The 19,591-nt window shown below is 33.2% G+C and overlaps 1 protein-coding gene across 8 annotated transcripts in view; it reads right to left on the bottom strand.

The window, feature by feature from the left end:
- Positions 1 to 19,591, bottom strand: part of RELCH (RAB11 binding and LisH domain, coiled-coil and HEAT repeat containing) — a 120,171-nt gene that overhangs the window by 17,284 nt on the left and 83,296 nt on the right. For 4 of the 8 annotated variants that reach the window (XR_003677109.1, XR_003677110.1, XM_028479953.2 and 1 more), the window contains 7 exons: positions 17,476 to 17,555; positions 13,936 to 14,042; positions 12,851 to 12,950; positions 8,088 to 8,170; positions 7,227 to 7,290; positions 5,676 to 5,814; positions 1,607 to 1,723 (listed from right to left, as the gene is read on the bottom strand). Coding sequence is in view for 6 of the 8 variants with exons in the window: in XM_028479953.2 (XP_028335754.1) it covers positions 1,607 to 1,723; positions 5,676 to 5,814; positions 7,227 to 7,290; positions 8,088 to 8,170; positions 12,851 to 12,950; positions 13,936 to 14,042; positions 17,476 to 17,555 (690 nt within the window). In the remaining 2 variants the exon portion in view is untranslated. Of the gene's footprint in view, positions 1 to 1,606; positions 1,724 to 1,817; positions 3,645 to 5,675; positions 5,815 to 7,226; positions 7,291 to 7,495; positions 7,579 to 8,087; positions 8,171 to 12,850; positions 12,951 to 13,935; positions 14,043 to 17,475; positions 17,556 to 19,591 lie in introns of those variants that run through there. The other 4 variants (XM_028479954.2, XM_024133912.3, XM_028479956.2 and 1 more) reach the window with 3 other exon arrangements.

Genomic DNA, 19,591 nt, shown 5'->3' with positions numbered 1-19,591 from the left:
GGGTCTATTGTTAAGACGGTTCTTCCCCTTACTGTGCTGTTACAAAGACTTTTTACTGTATTTTCTCTAGTAATATTCTGTACATACCTAAATACACAATAATATTCCTTCTATACAGACTTCTACGCTCTTCAGAAACCACTGCTTAGTCCATTTGAAAATTAGGTTAACAGAGCTAAAATTTTTAATCTTTTGACTTTCTCATTTTCCTTGAGGCATATTTCTTTAGAAACTCTGCTATATAAGATTACACACAACTCTTCACTTAAGTTTGTAAACATTTACTTTCGCAAAGTTTAGGGAATAGGTATAAGCGTATCAATGTTTTCTTTCTTTGACATGCCAAACTCTGACATGCCATTATTACTTTCTTGTAAGGGTCCTGTCACTTCTCCATTACTAAAGAGTCCTTTCTTGCTAATTCAGAATTATCACTTCCTCTTTTTGCTTCCTCTATCTTCTCTAAGTTGAAAATGCCAACAAGATAAATCAGGAATGATAGTAAGTTCTGCTTTTAGTGGAATTAAACTTATAGAAGGTATATGGTTAGTTGAAGCAAAATTATCAAAATATGGTATCCCTGCCCACTTTATGATCTATAGTATAAGAAAGTGGCTTATGTCAGCCACATGAATAGGCAATTTGTAGCAGAGTCCCAAAATGAAATGCTCTCATTTTGGGAGTTGCTCATCGAACTTCAAGTTTTAACATTTCTAAAAGGACAAGTAGCTCCTTAACAGACAGCTCTGCATTTCTCTCTCTACCATCATTTTTTTTCCTGTCAAAATCATAATTCTCTGATTATGTTGTCTAGCACATACCTTTACGGTTATATTCAAGTGTTCAGCCGTTCACTCATTTTTCAATCTCTTATTTCCCCCTTTCTTGAAATATTCTGGCTTTTAATGGGAGAGCCTAAAAGCTAGAGTTTATTCTGCCCATCTTTATCTTTACTTCCTTCTTACTTTTATTTTACTAGGCCAAGGATAGTAAAGAGAACATTTAACAGGATAGCTAAAGTTCACTGTTCTAGTCACAGTTTTGCTTTTAATTATAAAAAACAGAAGTCACTAATGTCTTTAAGTTTTAGTTTAATCATTTATAAAATGTAGTGGTTGACATGGGTTAGATGATCTCTGAGCTTTCCTCCAGTTCTACCATCACTGCAAATGATTAACCACGGTGTCCCTGTATTTTTTTTAATGAGTAATATCTCTCCAAGAGATATTCACAGGATCATAAAGACGGTTAAACATTCATTAAAAATGAATGCCAGGACACATACAAGGATTCCTTTTGATTTACAGAAGCCTCAGTTATAACTCATTGCTTGCTTAGTTATATAGCTGATTAACATAGATAAAATTTTAGTCAATGTTTTCAAAACTATGGAACATATAAACACAGAAGACTTAAAGTTATCTTCTAAAATTATGAGATGGCTAGAATAAGGAGTGGGGCAAGTCAACTCAAAATTTTTAATCTTCTACTTAACTACTTCTTAGTTAAGTTGAAGAAAAAAATTCTACTTCTCAGTCTTTAACAACTGAGGTTCACTGTAAGACTGATTATTAAATATAGATATACATGAATAAAGCAAGGATACAACAACAGGAAAGTGCACTGTAGGCTTCAAAAAGATGGGTAGCAATATCCAGTCTTTTAGAATCCACAATTTGTAAGTTGTTCACCAACGCTAACTTATGCAAATGTGGTATAACAACTGAAAAAAGAAAAAGAAATTATTAATTTTAATCTAAAACATGCTTATACATTAAAAAATAATTTTTCATTTTATTTTATAAAATTTTATTTTAATTCTGGATGATTTCGAAAGATTACCCATATCCCATACTTGCTTTTTCTTACTAGAGAAGAAAGCATGTTTTTCAGAATAAAGAGTGATCTAGAATTTGGGAGAAATAGATTATAGCATGCCATTATAACCTAATTATGAGGATGTATATAGGTCATTTGGCTTCACTGCAATTCAGTTTCCCAATTTGAAAAATGAAAGCCAAATAAACAAATGTAAACAACCTACCTCTTGTGTTATTATCATCTTTATATATAAGTTTATATAAATCTTGTATTACTGTTGCTATTAAAAAGATAAATACAGTATACTGATTCTTTTTCAACATCAAATTATTTTACTACTTCATGAAACTATTATTAGCTTTAGTTTTCAAGTTCTTAGCAAAGACCAGTGTCAAATAGCACTGGTGGTTGAGTTTTCAAGTCACCCAATGGGCTCAATATCTTATATCTCAATGAATAGTGTAAAATTTCAAAAATACAGACAACACATTGCTAAAATAAAAGTGGTGACCCAAGAAACAGTAACCATTTCAGTAGCACTGAGCACTCCTACTGCCTAAGATTGTGTTTTCTAAATACCATTTCCCACTAAAACCAGGGTCCCTTGCAGAAATGGCTCCAGGGTAAGTGATTATCAAATTGTTGATCACATGGTCCCATTCTAGTCCCTGCTTGTTTGGGGGACCCAAAACATGGTTCATAAGCACATACTTCTGACCAACTGTAGTGACTCTGTTCATGTTTACCTTGAGTTTGCATATGTTAAAGCCACAATCTCCTTCTAGAAAAATCTCCTGCTTCCTCAATAAACCAGTACTATAATTACAACTTTTATGCTTACCTTAGTAAACGGTAAAAAACCCCACACAAACTTAGGACAACAATGGCCATTTTTAGGGGAGTTCTTGACTTATCAGAATTAATAACAACATACTTCAGAGGTGCTCTAGAAAAAATAAGTAGAAGACAAAAAACTCCAAATATTCATCGAATTCCCAATGAATTCACTGAAACTCCGATTCATTAACTGGCATGCTGAGGCCTCAACAAAATGGTGGCTCTGAGACAGTCTCTCAAAGATTCTCTATTTCATTTCTGCCCAAACATTTTGAAACTGACCTTCCTTGCACTACTTTATCTATAAACACGTGGCCTCTATTCATTCTGCTCATTCCCTGATTTCCTACACAAGCAATCCTTTCCTCAGTGTTCTTCTCAGAAACTCAACAACCACACTACACAAGATCCCTGTAAAACTGCTTAACTAGAAAACAAACCTATACAAGTTACTTTCTTTCTTTCTTTCTTTATTTTGCGGTATGCGGGCCTCTCACTGTTGTGGCCTCTCCCGTTGCAGAGCACAGGCTCCGGAAGCGCAGGCTCAGCGGCCATGGCTCACGGACCCAGCGGCTCCGCGGCATGTGGGATCTTCCCGGACCGGGGCACGAACCCGTGTCCCCTGCATCGGCAGGCGGACTCTCAACCACTGCGCCACCAGGGAAGCCCTACAAGTTACTTTAAACTCTAGTCAACTGACAGTTAAAGGCTACAATTAAGGATCTTCCTAAATCTCAGAAGATAGAAGTTTACTAAAGAATTCAACATTTCATTATATATGTATTGTCCTGGGCTACCACATCTGTACCAATTAATTCATTTAATTGTTAACCCCTCAGATGGAGATAAATGGTTAAAAGATTTAATAACCTAGATGTGAGTAATTCTACAACTGACCTTCGGTGGGCGAGGAAAATAGGAAATACACAACATAAGGCCACTTCTGAAGCCTTTCACTTAAGGGCAGATTGGACAAAGATTCAAAACTGCGAACAAAATAAAGATAAATCAATAGGAAACTTTATAAAAATAGATTTTTGTAAACTTTCAAAAAATATTCTGGGGTAGATCCAATAGCAAAAGTGAAGGGAATCTTGTCCTCTCTTTTTGTAAATGGGCTTAGATCTAAAATAAGGAACTTTGAAAAAAACTGATCTGAAATGTAAAATTGCCATGTTAGAAAAGCTCCAAGGTATGACTGAACATTTTCAGAGAGCCTTACAAAGTTAAAAAAGTAGAAAACAAACAAAACTGTATCATGTTCTGAATAAAACAAATGGCCCCTGAGATAAAATCAGGACCAAAAGGTTCTATAATAACTAAGAGTTGGGAGAGAAAAAGGGCCACTGGAAGAACCAATGTCTTCTATTCTCTACGAAATAGAGGGAAAAATATCCAAAAATGCCACTCCAAGGAAGACATTACCACCCAGCAATTCTTTGTTCTTTCTCTAAACTTCTAACAGGAACTGTCTATAAATACAGATGGATAACAATATAGCATCCTTGTCAATATGGGTTCTACTTCATCTACCATTAATCGTATTAATATAGGACATTAAATTCCTCAGGGTAAAGCTTTAAAGCAAAAGAGAAGCCAACTGACTGAGTAGTAAATACAGAAGAAAAAAAATTTTTTTGTCTAAAAAAAAAAAAACAGTCTGGTTGTGCCAGAATGTGAAGGAAGATTGTATAAGACATACTTGTGGATATACAGTAAGCTGTAGAAGGCTTCAGGGATAATGGTTTACTACACCTATTCAAGCAGCGGAAATTGCTATTCTCAATTTTTTCTCAAGCCAATCTTTAATTGTTATTTTGGGACCATTATGAAAAGAATATTTCTCTTTTCTATGTGATGCATAAATCTTTCTTTTGAGTGTACACAAAAAGGTTAGATCATATTCTAGACAGTTATTAACTCAACAACATGGCACCCACCAAAGACCCATTGCCTATTCAGCCTATTCCTTGATCCAACAGCCAAGACTTATTCTCCTTGCTTCAGAGCAATTACAGACAGCCTCAAAAAAGTTAGTCAAAGCACCTGTAGAGGGTCACCTGTAAATCTGACGTTACTATGATGAGGAACTATCCCTAATGCTAACTAAAATACTAAACCTTTTTCTGTTAACTGATTGTGAAATACTGTTATTTTCTCCTCATGCTACCAACACTATTACCCATTGAAAAATAACCTTGTGGTTGTGTTTCTGTAGCTCAATATGTGTTCATGCCCTCAACAGACCTTTTGGACACTGCAGTCCAAATCCTGACAATAGTTTTGTCGTTCATCTTAAAAATACCAGGTTAGATATGCAATAACTAGTCTATGGGAGAATCCAATTTTGTACTGGAAACCAAACTGAGGTAAGAAGCCAAACTTGCGGACTTTTCAAGAGCATGTCAAATTGCTAAAAATAAAAGGACTAAGGTATAACAGTGATAACTGTCATGCTTTTGGAGTAATAATTACTGGATGCTTTGATGCCACCCAAAGAAATTGTTGTCATAAAGTAAAAAGTGATACTATAGAAACTGGAGAAAATGCTTTAGTAGATCATCATGCAGATTATTTAGCAGAACAACAAGCCATGATTTAAAACAAAATAGTAGAATGGCATGCTAAGTGGAAGAAATGTATCTTTCATAAGAACATGTCTAGAAACACATAAAAATTTCCTTAGAAATAAGAATTAAATAATAAGCTCTATAATGAGCACAGTATTTTGAAATTAACAGTTAGTAAGAATTGTTTTAAAAATAACTTGAAATTATTTATGAGTTACTTTTCATATGTCTACAGCAATCACTATACAGTATAAGAAGCCATTTAATAACAGTTAATAGCAATACCGATCAATCCACAATAACAATCTTGTTTCACTTTCAGCTTTCAGTATATGAAAGATAAAGTATAGAAAGGTGTCATGTAACACATGACAAATCCTCAGAGAAGCTTATGGTCTCACTCGTACATTACAATTCATGAAAAATGGTAAAAGAAATGCAACTTACACTCATCTCGGAACCTTGGTTCTGCATTAGGCCCAACTCTACCAAATGTTTTTATGATTTCTGTATGCAAAGAATACTGGTCTTGATATTGAGGATCTTCCAGGAAAGAAGCCAACTGCATTTTCACTCTTTCCAGCAACTTAAAATTGAATATTATACAGTCAAATTGAAAGAAGGATACACACTAAACATGGCTTGCATCACTGGATTCAAATGACTTATATTAACATAATAGTAGAAATTTGGAATTGAATAAGTACTTATTTAGTCTTTTGGCTCAGAAAAGATCTTAAATTTTTGTTTATGCTTGTTAATTCATTTTTTGTTTTTTAAAAACACAAATATTCCCTGACAAACTGTAGAAAAGACCCCACAATATTTAGGGATAAAGATAGAGTTTTGATGATTTTGTATCTAAATTATAATTCTTAAAACAAATCAGAGTGTAAGTTACCCACTTATTCACCTTCTGAAAGCAATGAGTCATTAATGACTTACATCTTACTCATATTTCCCTAAAAGACATTTTTATTTTGGGATTTAAGAACATGTTGAAATTCTGCCAAGACTGCAAGCTTTGCAGAACAATGTGTTTTTTTATTTTGCTCCACCGGTGAAATATATAAGTGAAAAAACGGAAAATATTTTTTCCCACAACTAACACGGTTGTTTAATTTTTGTTATTAAAAAAATCTATATGACAAAAAAATTTTACAGAACAGTTTTATATGTATATATATATATATATATATTTTTTTTTTTGGTAAAATGTCTATGGATGGAAAACCTTATTTTCCATTTAAGTGGCTAAGTGATATGCCCACAAATAATTTACTTTCTAATGTATAGGGTTTTTCATTGTGTAAGGACATGTCCAATTTGATAATAAAGAATAAAATTCTGATAACTAATTTTGAGAAGTATCTTATAGTTAATGTTGCAGATAGAACCTAACAAACTGAAAATTAAATCACAAGTTTCTGAATCAAAATACATATTTAGGGAGGAAGACTTTGGTAATCTCCTGAAGCAGGCGTGACAGAGGGTTGTCACAGAGATGTGTGCTGCAAAAAGATGATACCAGTCTACGACATGACTTGCAGCTTGATTATCAATGACAGTTACAAGAACATAGGTACCCTCTAGCTTCCGTTCGTGAAACTGAGAAAACCTGTCTTCAAACCTGTACAAACTGGCAATTGGGAATTTATGTAGACTATCCAGAAGTCTACTGGATAATAGAAGCCTTTGGAGCTAAATCTGCTTTGAAGGATTATTCAAAACTGCAATATCCAGATAGACTTAAAACAGAACATCTGCGAGTTGGCTTATACTTAATTTTCTAGTTGAGACGAAAGACTAGAGATTGCCTTAGCATATGAAAATATACTTTTGGTAGGCTATCATATTTTCAAATACTGAGATCCTCTTCTGGCCCATAAGTAACTAAAAAATAAAATGAAGGGTATGATGCTACCGGGTACATGTATAGTAATGTGTTATCATCACCTCAACAGTACATAGATTAAATAAATTCCAGTCATTTCCTACCTCTCTTTGAATAACTGTTTCCATAATAGTGCCAAAGGCTGGAATTGTGGCAATCCTGACAGAGCTGTTAAAATTAAAAAAGAAAGAAACTGAAACTTTCTTTGAGATGAAAAACTGATTATTATTAAAATATATATCAAAGTAAGTACAAGGTAAATATACTGTATTAGTCTCTAGCAATGACAAATTAAATTTAAAAAAAAGCAGACCAAGAAGAATGCTCAAAAAGACAGACAGGATAACTTAAGGTCGCAGTCTGTGAAACTCACAATTCAGGATCACTGGACAAGGTAACAAGGGCCGGAGCAACCCGCTTGTCAACTAACGCTTCACTCATGCCTCGAAGAGTCAGCTGTAAACCAGTCAACATGCAATAAAAAATGGTTTGGTAAACTGGAATGAGAACTGGGTTAGCTGTGACTGAGGATGGGCAGGCAGACTCATTGGCCTTTCTTGGTTTAGTCACCCACACGAGACATTAAAATGTTAAGCCTCTGGTTCATGCCACTATACTTACTGGTAACAACATGTTAGTGAGATTAGCAGAGCATCCCTTCTTGGCTTGGAAGAAATAATCCATCAGCATGTTTTAAGTTTTGGAAACGTTTATTGAGGACTAATAAATACTACTAATATATTCTTTTCAATATATGGCCTTGTCACTAGGCTTACTGCGAAGGTTGACTTAAAAAAATACATGAGTAGTAGTATAATAAAGTTTAAAATCAAGTAAGTATAATCCAATATTATTATTTTAAAGAGCTAAATCTATTCTTCAATGAATTTAAAAGCTGATGGTTATTTCTTGACAGGCGCATTTTGAAAGGGATGCTGAATGTAAAAGGCAGGAACGACACTTACATTTCAGGGTCACTGGAGAGAGTTATGAGAGCAGGAACAACTCTCTGAGCTACCAGAGTTTCATTCACCCCCTTCACCAACAGCTGATTGGTCAGCGCAGGGGGTATTCACAGGTGATGCATGGAAAGAGCAAACACAATGCCACAGGAAGAAGAAAGGAACAACCAAGAGAAGGAGAGAAAACACAAAAGCAAAACCAAAATTAGAAGCTAAGCAAATATTGCTACTAGAGTGCTTTATAAAGGCAGAGAATGCTTAGGAGAAAAATAAAGCTTACGCAGCCTAGCAGTCCCTGAAAACAGTTTGTTACCAATTCAATGGCAGTTTGTACTTTTGGTCAAATAGTCTATGCAATTTCCATGTTCAATTTAAAAGAAAGCTTTACCTTTTTTTTTTTTTTTTAAAGAAACTAAAAAGAAGACCTACTGGGTTCTATGGTTAAATTCTTTAAATAAATCTGATATAATTTTGTTATGACCAACAAGGTACAAACTGTACTGTTTTTAAACCAAACTCAAATGGCTAGCAGCCACCACTAAATTGCTTCTGATTGTTCTAACGCAAGTAAATTTAAAAATCACATACAAAAATTCCCAACCTTTTACATCACGTAGCTTTATTCCTTGAGGTACAGAGATAAAATGCAGCCTAGTGGAAAGTACTTATTTCATGTGGGAATCAGACCTGGGTTCAGATTCTAGCTCTCCACTTATTGGTCATGTGGCCTTAGATATATTACATAATCCCTTGAAACTCAGTTTTCTCATCTGAAAATGGTGACACTATCATCTACCTTAAAGGATCATTGTGCTACTAACTACACATAATATACTTAAATATTGTGTCTGACAAAGACTAGGCATTCAAGAAATGCAAGTTGAATTATTATGACTACTCAAAGGACATAAGATTTGTGATATATTTGGAAAAAGAAATTATTAATTAAAAAATGTTTTTGTCTCGTCCAAGTAGTTAATGTTTACAAATAGTTCTTTGTTTTGCATTTCTCTAAAAGCTCAAATAAAAAAAATACAATGAGCACAATTAGACCTATTTCTATAATCTAATCATAAAAACAATTCACTTAGCAACCAACCCTAAATCACAGAACAAGAGGACAATATTGAGCTGTACGCATTGTTTTTATAAAAATCACGGAATTTTATGAGTTCAACAGAAAAGGGTAACATCCTAATCCTACATTCTTTATTTCAGAATGTAAACACAAATTAATCCTAAATGCTAATCAATCTCTTCGCCTTGTAATGGAACTAGTCCTCATGGAAGATGGAAAATGCCGTGGAATTTTTAGTAACAAAAACGCGACACTGTGTTGGGTTAACCATTCCTCCTACACAGCACATCAGAGAGCAGAGCTCCCTTTATCAGAGATTTTTAATTTTACGGTAATCTGTTACCATTTAACAACTGATACACTTTAGAATCTACTTCAGTATTCTGAAATAATTTTTATTTCAACAGAACCATGGATAATTTAGGCAGGACTAAAATGACAAAAGAACTTCTGTTACTACCTTAAACATTACAGATGTCAGGTAGAAAGAAATAGGGGGAAGAAGTTCAAATACATTAAATACAACTTTCTTCTCTGTATCATTTTATAAATAAGGTAGCTTAGATTCGAATTAGTAAAGTGTATCTTGAAATGTCTATCTTGTGCCAGCCAAAAAGCATTAAAAAAAAAAAAAAAGGGATAATCCAGGGGGCAAGTTAATTTTTCATTGCACTGGAGTTTTTAGGTTAAATTTATTAAGCTGGAAAATCGGAACGCAAAATTTAAGAGCTATTAATTATTACACATTTTAGATACACTTTATCATTTGATTTTTAAACATGATGAGGTAAGTACAATTATTATTAATGTTTTAACAGATGAAGAAACTGAGCCTGAGAGAAGTTAAATAACTTGCCCAGGGTTTTAGAGCCCAAAAGAGGTAGAGATAGAAAATGGACTCAGTCACATTTGTCTTAAAAGCCCATGCCTTCTTTGAGTTGTGGTCTTAATGTTAGCTGATTTATCTCCTTATGATTGATGTAAGAAATCATTATATGAAGTTATTTTCTGCATCGATTGGGAAATCCATTATGTCACACTGGAAGTCACATAATAAAGTCTCTTTTATAAATCAATTTCAATAATAATTTGTTACATCAAGAATATATTGTCTCTTATTTAACAATGAGAATAATATGACTGATTGGATTTCCCCTTTTTGTCCTGCTGTCTGAAAACTCAGAGCTAAATTTAGTGTTCAATTTCACTAAGTATCTCATATTATGTTCCCGGTATATCTCTTTATTGCTTTCTTCTCAGTAGTTTCTGGTCTCACATTAAAAAAATTAAAAATTTTAAGTGACCTGTTTTTTGTGTTTTTATTTTGAATTAACTCATTTTGGGGGTGGGGGAAGCTGGCATAACTGTAAATTATAAAGTATCAGTATCAAAAGAAATCTTATGAAATAATTATTCTTTTAATACAATATTATTCAAAATAAGCCTCACTGACAAAAAAGTAACTAATTTTTCCTACCAATGACTTTTACTGGCATGCTCAGTAAAAATTTTTTTTATCATAAATGAACTTGAAAAATCATTAAAATAAGTCTCTCAGATTAGACTCAGAAACTCATAATCAACTTGAGAGAACACTGAAAACTGCTTAAGCATAGGTATAGTTTCCAACCAGCACTGACAGCAGACATAGAAACCAAAACCAGACAAAAAGCACATGTAAGAAATAAGGCAGAAAAAAACCCACAGAAACAAGTAAAAAGGGAGGACGCTTCACTTTCTTTATTTTCATTTATATTGTATGCTTCACCAGTATATACATACATTTTAGAAATAAATGGTTTAAGAAAAAGAAATAGCTGTTAATGGTCTTAGAATAAAATCTTATTAAGTGAGTACATTAAAGAAAAAGGATACTTTTTTCTTTTGGGGGGGAGAGGAGGCTAAAGAAAAACTTTTTTCTTTCATGGTAATAATTATTTTTCAGCATATTGAATAATCAAAAATTATTTATACCCAGAAGGCACTTATGCTAGACATCTAACTGAATTTTTAATTTGGAATTTATCTTGACAAAGAACATGTGATTAGTTTATTTTGATCAAATATGTATAATTGTGGGAATAACATGTTCAGAGGATTTTCAACCTCCTCATAAGGATGGAATTTTCTTTAGATTCCACAAATCTATTTTATATAACGCGCAACCACTGCGCCACCAGGGAAGCCCAAGGATACTTTTTTCTTTTGGGGGGGAGAGGAGGCTAAAGAAAAACTTTTTTCTTTCATGGTAATAATTATTTTTCAGCATATTGAATAATCAAAAATTATTTATACCCAGAAGGCACTTATGCTAGACATCTAACTGAATTTTTAATTTGGAATTTATCTTGACAAAGAACATGTGATTAGTTTATTTTGATCAAATATGTATAATTGTGGGAATAACATGTTCAGAGGATTTTCAACCTCCTCATAAGGATGGAATTTTCTTTAGATTCCACAAATCTATTTTATATATTTAAGAGTTTTAGAAGGTATATATTTAAAATCTGTCAGTGCTCTATCCTTTAGATTGCAATTTATCTTAAATTATGTAAAAATTCTAAAATTCAGGAAAAACTGAATTGTCTAATTCTTATGAAAATAAGTGCTTTAAGATATTTTAAGAATCACATGTGTATTAAGGACAATTTTAGTTTGGATAAGTATACTTTTCCTAAACTTTTATATTATTTTGTGAAGCAACAGCATATTAAAAAAAACAGTAATCATAATGATAGTTAACATTTATTAAGCTCTTATTATTATGTGCCAGACACTGTTTTAAGACCTTAGAAGTATTAATTCATTTAATATTAACAAAAATCCTTTGAGATGGATACTTATTATTATCATCTTCACTTACATTATAGATGAGAAAACTAAGGCACAGAGAAGTTTGAAACTGGCATTAAGTGGCAGACACAGACACTGAACCCAGCCAGTATGGCTCTACGAGAAGATGCAAGAACAGTAAATAACACTCTAAACCACTTTCAGTGCTCAAATTCAAGTTCTAGAAACATATATATATATGTACACTAGGCTAACATAATTTCCTCTATGATGGATAAAAAGATAGGTATTTCAATTTTCATACTAAACTTGGGTAGGTGGCAATTTAAGAAAATCTAGTTAAATTATATGAAGTCTCTTCTGTCTTATAAGTCTATGGGCAGTTAATGTATAGAGATGTTGTTATTCCAGATAAGAAAGGTGAGGGAATAATGAAGTAGGAATAATCAGTAAAATAAATATTTCCATAATTGCAAGTATTGAATCCAACTATATTTTACTCATGAATCCAACTATATTTTACAACTTTAAAGATATCTTATATTGTTTTACTTTATTTTAATAGCTGTGTGCCTCAGTAAATAGAAAGTATAGCCAGGAAGATTTACATAGGGTGGAAATTAAAATAAGATTTAAAAGAAATTCTGAGAAATGAAAATGGTAATACAATAACATTCAAGGAACCAATAAGGCTAGAAAATAATCTGAAATGTACCAAAGCTAAATTTCTGCCCCATCACACAGTACACAACTAGATACTCTTCAATGCCATAAAATATACATCAACATACCATAGTATGAAAAGCCACTCTGCTTTTTAAGAAATATTCCCTCTCCCTCTTCCAAAGAAAATTATTATGATCTGAACCAATAGAAGCGTTTGTTTACATACCTCAAACATTCTAGCAGCAGTACATCTCACAAGTGCTGAAGTATGGACAACACCATACCATAAAACAGTTAACAATAACTCATGGTAGGCTGGATTTGCACTGAAAGAAAAAAAATCAATGCTAAAAGTGAGAGCCACATAGTTCTGGTTTAAAACATAAAAAGGTATATTCTTTCATTAAAGTCTATTTTGCCTTACTGGTGTATTGAAAAATACTACATTTATGAGGAATATTAATGATAAAAATATTGGCAAAACATATAGAATTACTTTGTATGGTTTAATAGGTTACATCTAAGATTCTTTAAAAAAGGAAGTCACCTTATAAAACTACAAACTTTTAGCATATTCAGGAACTATACTTTTAGTTTCTCTAAGTATTTGCAATTATGATAGATATTTCAACTCTTTAATAGCATAAAAGTTAAAATTATAAAAAAATAAAGTAAAATAAAATTTATTACTTATGAGAAAAAAACACTGGACTAAGAGCCAGACGGGTAAGTTATAACCTCTGTGGGTTTTAATTTCTGCATCTATAAAAATCCGGGACAATACTGTCCTATTTACATCATATGGTTGTTTGTAGGATCAATTACGATAAATCACCTATATGGAAGAGTAAGTTGGCTGTGAAGCCTATCCAAATGTGGGACAGCATTATTAATAAACACATAAGTAAAGAATGAGATAAAACTACTTAAGCAGCTAGATGATGTGCTTCTGAGGGACTAGGCAAATCAAATGGAATGGAAAAATCAAATGAGCTGGCTTTCACTTAGGGCTCCTTTTCCAGTTTTGGGATACTGAATTTTCTTCAAATCTGTACTTGACTCTATTTCTCCAACTGCTTCAAAGAAGATATGTCTGTATCCTTTCCCCCATTCTTTTATTATAATGCATTAATTACAAAATATTAAGAATGTACAAATAGGAAAAACTAAAAACAAACAAAAAAATCTTAAGTCTCAAAACCAAGAGATTTGGTGTGTATGCCAATCTTCTTAGACTAAAAGTATGTACTCTATAAATCCAATTTTAAAACTTTACGTAGCTTTAAAAAAACTATAAGCTATTATTTTTACCCCAGTTCCACAAAAGAAGCTTTCAGGCTATCAAGAGGAGCATGAGATAATGAAAGCAAGGTCATTACATCTTCTAAGAATCCAATTAACAGCTTTCGGTCTTCTTCCTACAGAGGAAAAAGACTGATAATGAATTTCCATGCAATCAAGTAGAACTAAAACCATAATTTCCTAACTATAATTAAAAAATTTTACCAAATAAGGGGAAAATATCCTAATTTGGGAGCATTTTAATTAAAGATATTTATTAAGCATATCTATGATCACAATGGTATGAGGACAAAGACTATCTTGATTCACAGATTTAGACCTGTGCTGTCCAATATGGTAGCCACTCACCACATGTGGTTACTTATATTTAAACTAAAAATGAAGTAAAATAAAAGATTCAGTTCCTAGTTGCACTAGTTACAATTCAAGTTGTTTAACAGCCATGTGTGGTTAGTGGTTACCTTACCGGACAGCTCAGATACAGATTACTTACATCATTGCACTATCGATTAGATAGTTCTGGTTTAAAACATAACAAGGTATATTCTTTTATTAAAATCTATTTTACCAATTTTACTTCCCATTAACTTTGGCTCTAAATACTTAAATACAAACCACTAAAATAGTTATCCTCCTAATAGTAGAAAATTGATATCTGAGAAATTATTAGTGGTGAGAAGCTTCACACTTGCTGAAATATAGACCACTGTGTTCTTAAAACAGTCGCACCCTTGACTAAAAAATAATATTTACTTTTAATCTTTCTTTGACAAACCATTATTTTAATAATCTGAAAAAATGTTTCTTTCTTTTTTCTTACACAGTACTGTATTAAGAAATATGTTAGAAAAAGCAGGTCTACTAAATAGGAAAGTTAAAAAAATAACTGTATGTTAAATTAGCCTGAATCTGTAAGGGAGGGAATCTGACATTCTATCAGAAAATAAATATATATAGAGTCAGGTGTTTCGTCTTTAGGTCTTTATTAGCTCAACAATAAATGGTTTCTGTATATATCAATAGATCCATGAGGAAGACTAGATTACCACCTACCTTTTTTCTACATGGCCAGGTTAATTTAGAATGAGGTACAGATAAGTGATTGACAAAAGTAATGATCAGCATGAATAAAGGATGGACACAGCAGTTTTATAATATGCCAGTCTACTTAGGGAAGAACTTAGACACTGACAAACCAGCATCAGAGCTATGTTGGAATATAGATCTCACACATTTATAGTCGCTTACTATATTAAACAGAGTATCCATAAATTTGGAAGATAAACTGTAAATCTGAAAAAACTTAAGTGTGAAATAAGACCTATGAAATATACTTCTAAATGAGCATGGATTCCTTTGATTTGAAAGTTTACTATAATACTATTTCTCAGCTTTGAAATTTAATACTGCTCATGTATTTGATTCAAAATAGGTTTTGTTTACCAAAGCAATCAGGGCAGTGATTAACTCTAACAGAAAATTTAGTTTAGTAAGAAAAATATTAACAGCTGGTGTGGGCAATCTAGGACAGCCACCTCAATTCACATTTTGTAACCAGCAGGAAAGTTCTTATCTCTTTAGATATTTGGATTTCATATAGTGGCTCAAAAAACATGTCTTTATTCATTTATTCAACAAACCTATACTGAGGGACTACCATGAGGCAAACTTTGTACTTCATACTTTATTATGTCTTAAAATACCATTTATGGTAAAAATCAACGTACTAACCAACTGCCAGAGCTTAAAAATGAGAGAGAAAAATATTGATATCACACTTGTATTATGCTGGAAGAGCTTCTAAAATTAAAGAGGAAAATGGTATTCACGCTATTGTGCCTCGTAATATGTGCTAGGACTTAATCTCCATGAATTTAAGAATAACGATAGATAAAATCTGTTAAGGTTACATGACTTAAAATATTCTAGGGGCTTCCCTGGTGGCACAGTGGTTGGGAATCTGTCTGCCAATGCAGGGGACACGGGTTCGAGCCCTGGTTTGGGAAGATCCCACATGCCGCGGAGCAACTAAGCCCGTGAGCCACAAACTACTGAGCCTGCACGTCTGGAGCCTGTGCTCCGCAACAAGAGAGGCCGCGATAGTGAGAGGCCCGCGCACCGCGACGAAGAGTGGCCCCCGCTCGCTGCAACTGGAGAAAGCCCTCGAACAGAAACGAAGGCCCAACACAGCCCTAAATAAATAAATAAATAAATAAATTTATTAAAAAAAAAAACAAAAAAACGAATAGTGCTTATCACTGTCAGGTATTTCTAAAAAAATTCTAAACACAGGGAAAATCTGTGTACACATATTATGGAGTAGTCTTAGAAACTAGTGTAGAAAAGTTTAAAAGAATACTGTACTACTTTAACAGAGTTGGAGCTTCTGTTTCAAGGTATCATATGATACTGTAGAACTATATTTTAATATTATAGGATGGTTCAAATCTGTTTTGGAAGAAGAGTGCAATAAGTATGAACTGCTGTACTCTGAATACAAAAGGCAAAAGAAATTAGGTATTAATCGGGTAAATTTGGGAAAAAAGATCTTCCTGTTTGCTTCTCACATTCCAATTCCTAAAAACGCTTTATCTTGAGTCCGTATCTTTGCCTCACAGGTGGGACTGCCTCACACTTAAAAATGACTGATGTGCCTTAATAAACATAATGTGTTTACTTAAAACAATGTTAAGTAGAGTGAGGTGGTCTGTTACATTGGTGACCACCAATGAACCACATCTCCTGGTTCATGCTCTCATTTTAGTTCCCTCTTTTTGAATCTGGGCTGGGCCTGTGACTTGCTTTAAGCAATAGAATGCAGTAGTAGTGATGTGCTAATTCCAAGCCTAGGCTTTAGCCTAGCAGATTCTGATTTTGCAATTTTGGGAGCCCTGAGCCACCATGTAATGAGTCTGGCTCTGCTGTACAGGCCCTGGGGACAGAGAGAGGCCCTTAGACTACATGGAGACTGAAGCTCAGCCATCCTTGCTGAACCCCGTACCAACCAACCAAGTGAATGCAGCAACACAAGCGACTACCAGCAAGAAGAGACGCTTAGCTGAGCAAAGACCGTGAGCGAATAAAAGGGTTATAATAAGCCTTTATGTTTTGGGGTAATTTATTATGCAGTAACAATTAAGAAAAATAAAGTATTACTAAAAAGTACCTTACTAAAAATGATGATATACTATGCTACAGCATTTTGTAGTTTGCTTCACCGAACACATGCGCTTTGTTTGTTGTTTATTAATGAAAAAATGATTAGGAAACACAAAGAAATTGCTAAATAAGTGCAATCTAACACCTCTAACAAAATATCAAGAAGCACAGAATCTCTAAATTTATTTGTCCAACAGAGATTTTCCTCAGAGACTATTACTGAAATATGCTCGCCACTGTAAATTATTTATTGAATGAAATGAATAAATAAATTTTGTTTTCATTTATGGGTAACATTTTCAATTATAAACACATTAAAAGACATAATATTAGCTATCTTTCTAAATAGAAAGTGCTTTACATTTTCCAGCAAAAGAATTTTTCCCTTACCTGAATATAACACGTAAGGACTCCTGTTGCATAAATGGGGACAGTAGCTTTAGTGAGGACCCCATTTCCTGCTGAGGAATCTAAAATCACAAAAACAATTTTAAAAATCTGAGTATGCTTTAAATGTAAAGCAAAAAGTCATAAGACAAATTATATTAAAAATTACAACTGGTTACAAGGCTTACAAATAAATATTATTACTTTGAAAAATATTTTGATTAAAACTCATATCCACTGGTGGTTGTGAAAATATTATACAACTTAATATTTTTCAGAGCCATTAGCATAAACAGTTTTGATAGATGGGAAAAACTTGAATAACCAGAATGAGATGCTGTACTGTTATTTGTACAGTCAGAAATCAGAGCTTTCTTTAACACTCTCCCAAGTGCCCGTATAAGCAGGTCTTCAAAAATTGTCAGGCTTTCAATTTGCAGTATTCAGTAAAATGTAAAGGCACTCAGCTGAAAGGAGGCACCCAGATATACATTTCACCTGCTTCCAGATATGAGCTACCACCTAGTTTCCAGTGCTAGCCTAGTTCCAGAGCTCCTCCTGCATCCTGTATAGGGATTTTCAGCCAGACAGAACCCTGATTATTTTCATGGAGTAGGGAGGCTAAGTAAAGCATGGGGAGAGGGGAAAGCATCCAATCACAGGTGAGTGTCCTGTGACTACTGTAACATAAGAGATTTTCTTATGCAGCACGCGTAGATGATTTAAAAATAAAAATGTTCCAGAGGTGATATGACAGTTGCTATTTATAGCACCACAGCTCTCACTTATTGATTTTTAGGCACTGTTTTAAGTGCTTTACATTTGCTTTTATGTACTCAAACTTTATTTAATTACTTTTTTTCTATTTTTAATATGGTTTTAAATTCTTTTCAGAAAGTAGTACATAAAGAAATTGATTTGAAAATAACTGTCCTGAAAGAATTTTCAGCAAAAAAGAAAGTTCCATTTTCATATCCATTAGTATTTGAGGTTTGTTTACTCTCTTGGTAAGGGTAATTTTTTCTTTTGGGGAGTACTGATGTTGGTTGACTGTGACTATGGTAGCTGAGAGGTAAATCTGAGGCTAGGAACATAAGCTTAAGTTGAATTCACAGATACAGACTGTATATACCGTGGTTAATAATCACTTCCTATATGAACAGCTAAATATTCACAGCTAACTAATAATCCTAAAAGCTATCAGTTTCCAAAAATATATAAATATTCTTCATCAATTTATCATCAGAATTAATAATTAACTAAAGAGATAATACCAACCATTAGGTATCCCAAGCATTAACCCTTTAGAAAGCTATTAAATATAAACTTCGGGAAGCATTTGTCAAAAAAAAAATCTCATCGACATTTTCAAACTTAAAGGGAATCATTTATTTATTCTCTAACTATCTCTGAGGACAGCCCCAAATGGAGTTTTTCAGATGACTCAATTCAAATCACTAAGGTAGGACTGAGATAAGAATTACCTATACATTCAAAATCAACCAAGTTTAAAAACAAAACATGGGGGCTATACATTTTTGTTCCTAACATTTTTCACAATTCGTTCCTAAGAAATTAGAAAAATACACATGGACATAAGATCCACACATAAAGGAGTTCTTAGGCCAGTGGTGCTACAACTAGACTTCTTATGACAGATAAGTGAAAACTATGAACAGACGGGCTGGAGCTGCCCATTAAAGCCTGTAGTTTCTTTAAAATCTCATGTTTCATTTAAAAAACATATATGTGTATCTTTCATTCTCTTCAATTACAATTTGTTTTAAGTTTGAAAAGTTTTAAGTAACTAATTATGAATTAGATGCTCTTTATTTTTTCCTTTTCAGTATCTCGAATATACCACTTCAACTTTGCAAGGGTACAAGTACTCAGTTTGAGAAGCTCAGCCTTAGGTCAATTTGATTACGGTGAAGGTAGATATTTACAGTCAAATTGACAAAGATTAATCTTACTGCCACCCCATGGGAAGGATATTAGATGTGGCAGAGTTGTAAAACCAAGAATTCCATAGTATAAATCTTCCTTTTCAATTGTACTTGCTAGTTTATTTATACACTTTACATACAATGAATAAAGTATTTTTCTGGAGTAAAGAGAT

This window comes from Physeter macrocephalus, chromosome 19 (assembly GCF_002837175.3).
Source record: "Physeter macrocephalus isolate SW-GA chromosome 19, ASM283717v5, whole genome shotgun sequence".
NCBI lineage: Eukaryota > Metazoa > Chordata > Mammalia > Artiodactyla > Physeteridae > Physeter > Physeter macrocephalus.
The sequence above is the reverse complement of the archived record's forward strand: the minus strand, read 5'-3'. Positions and strand labels throughout refer to the sequence as shown.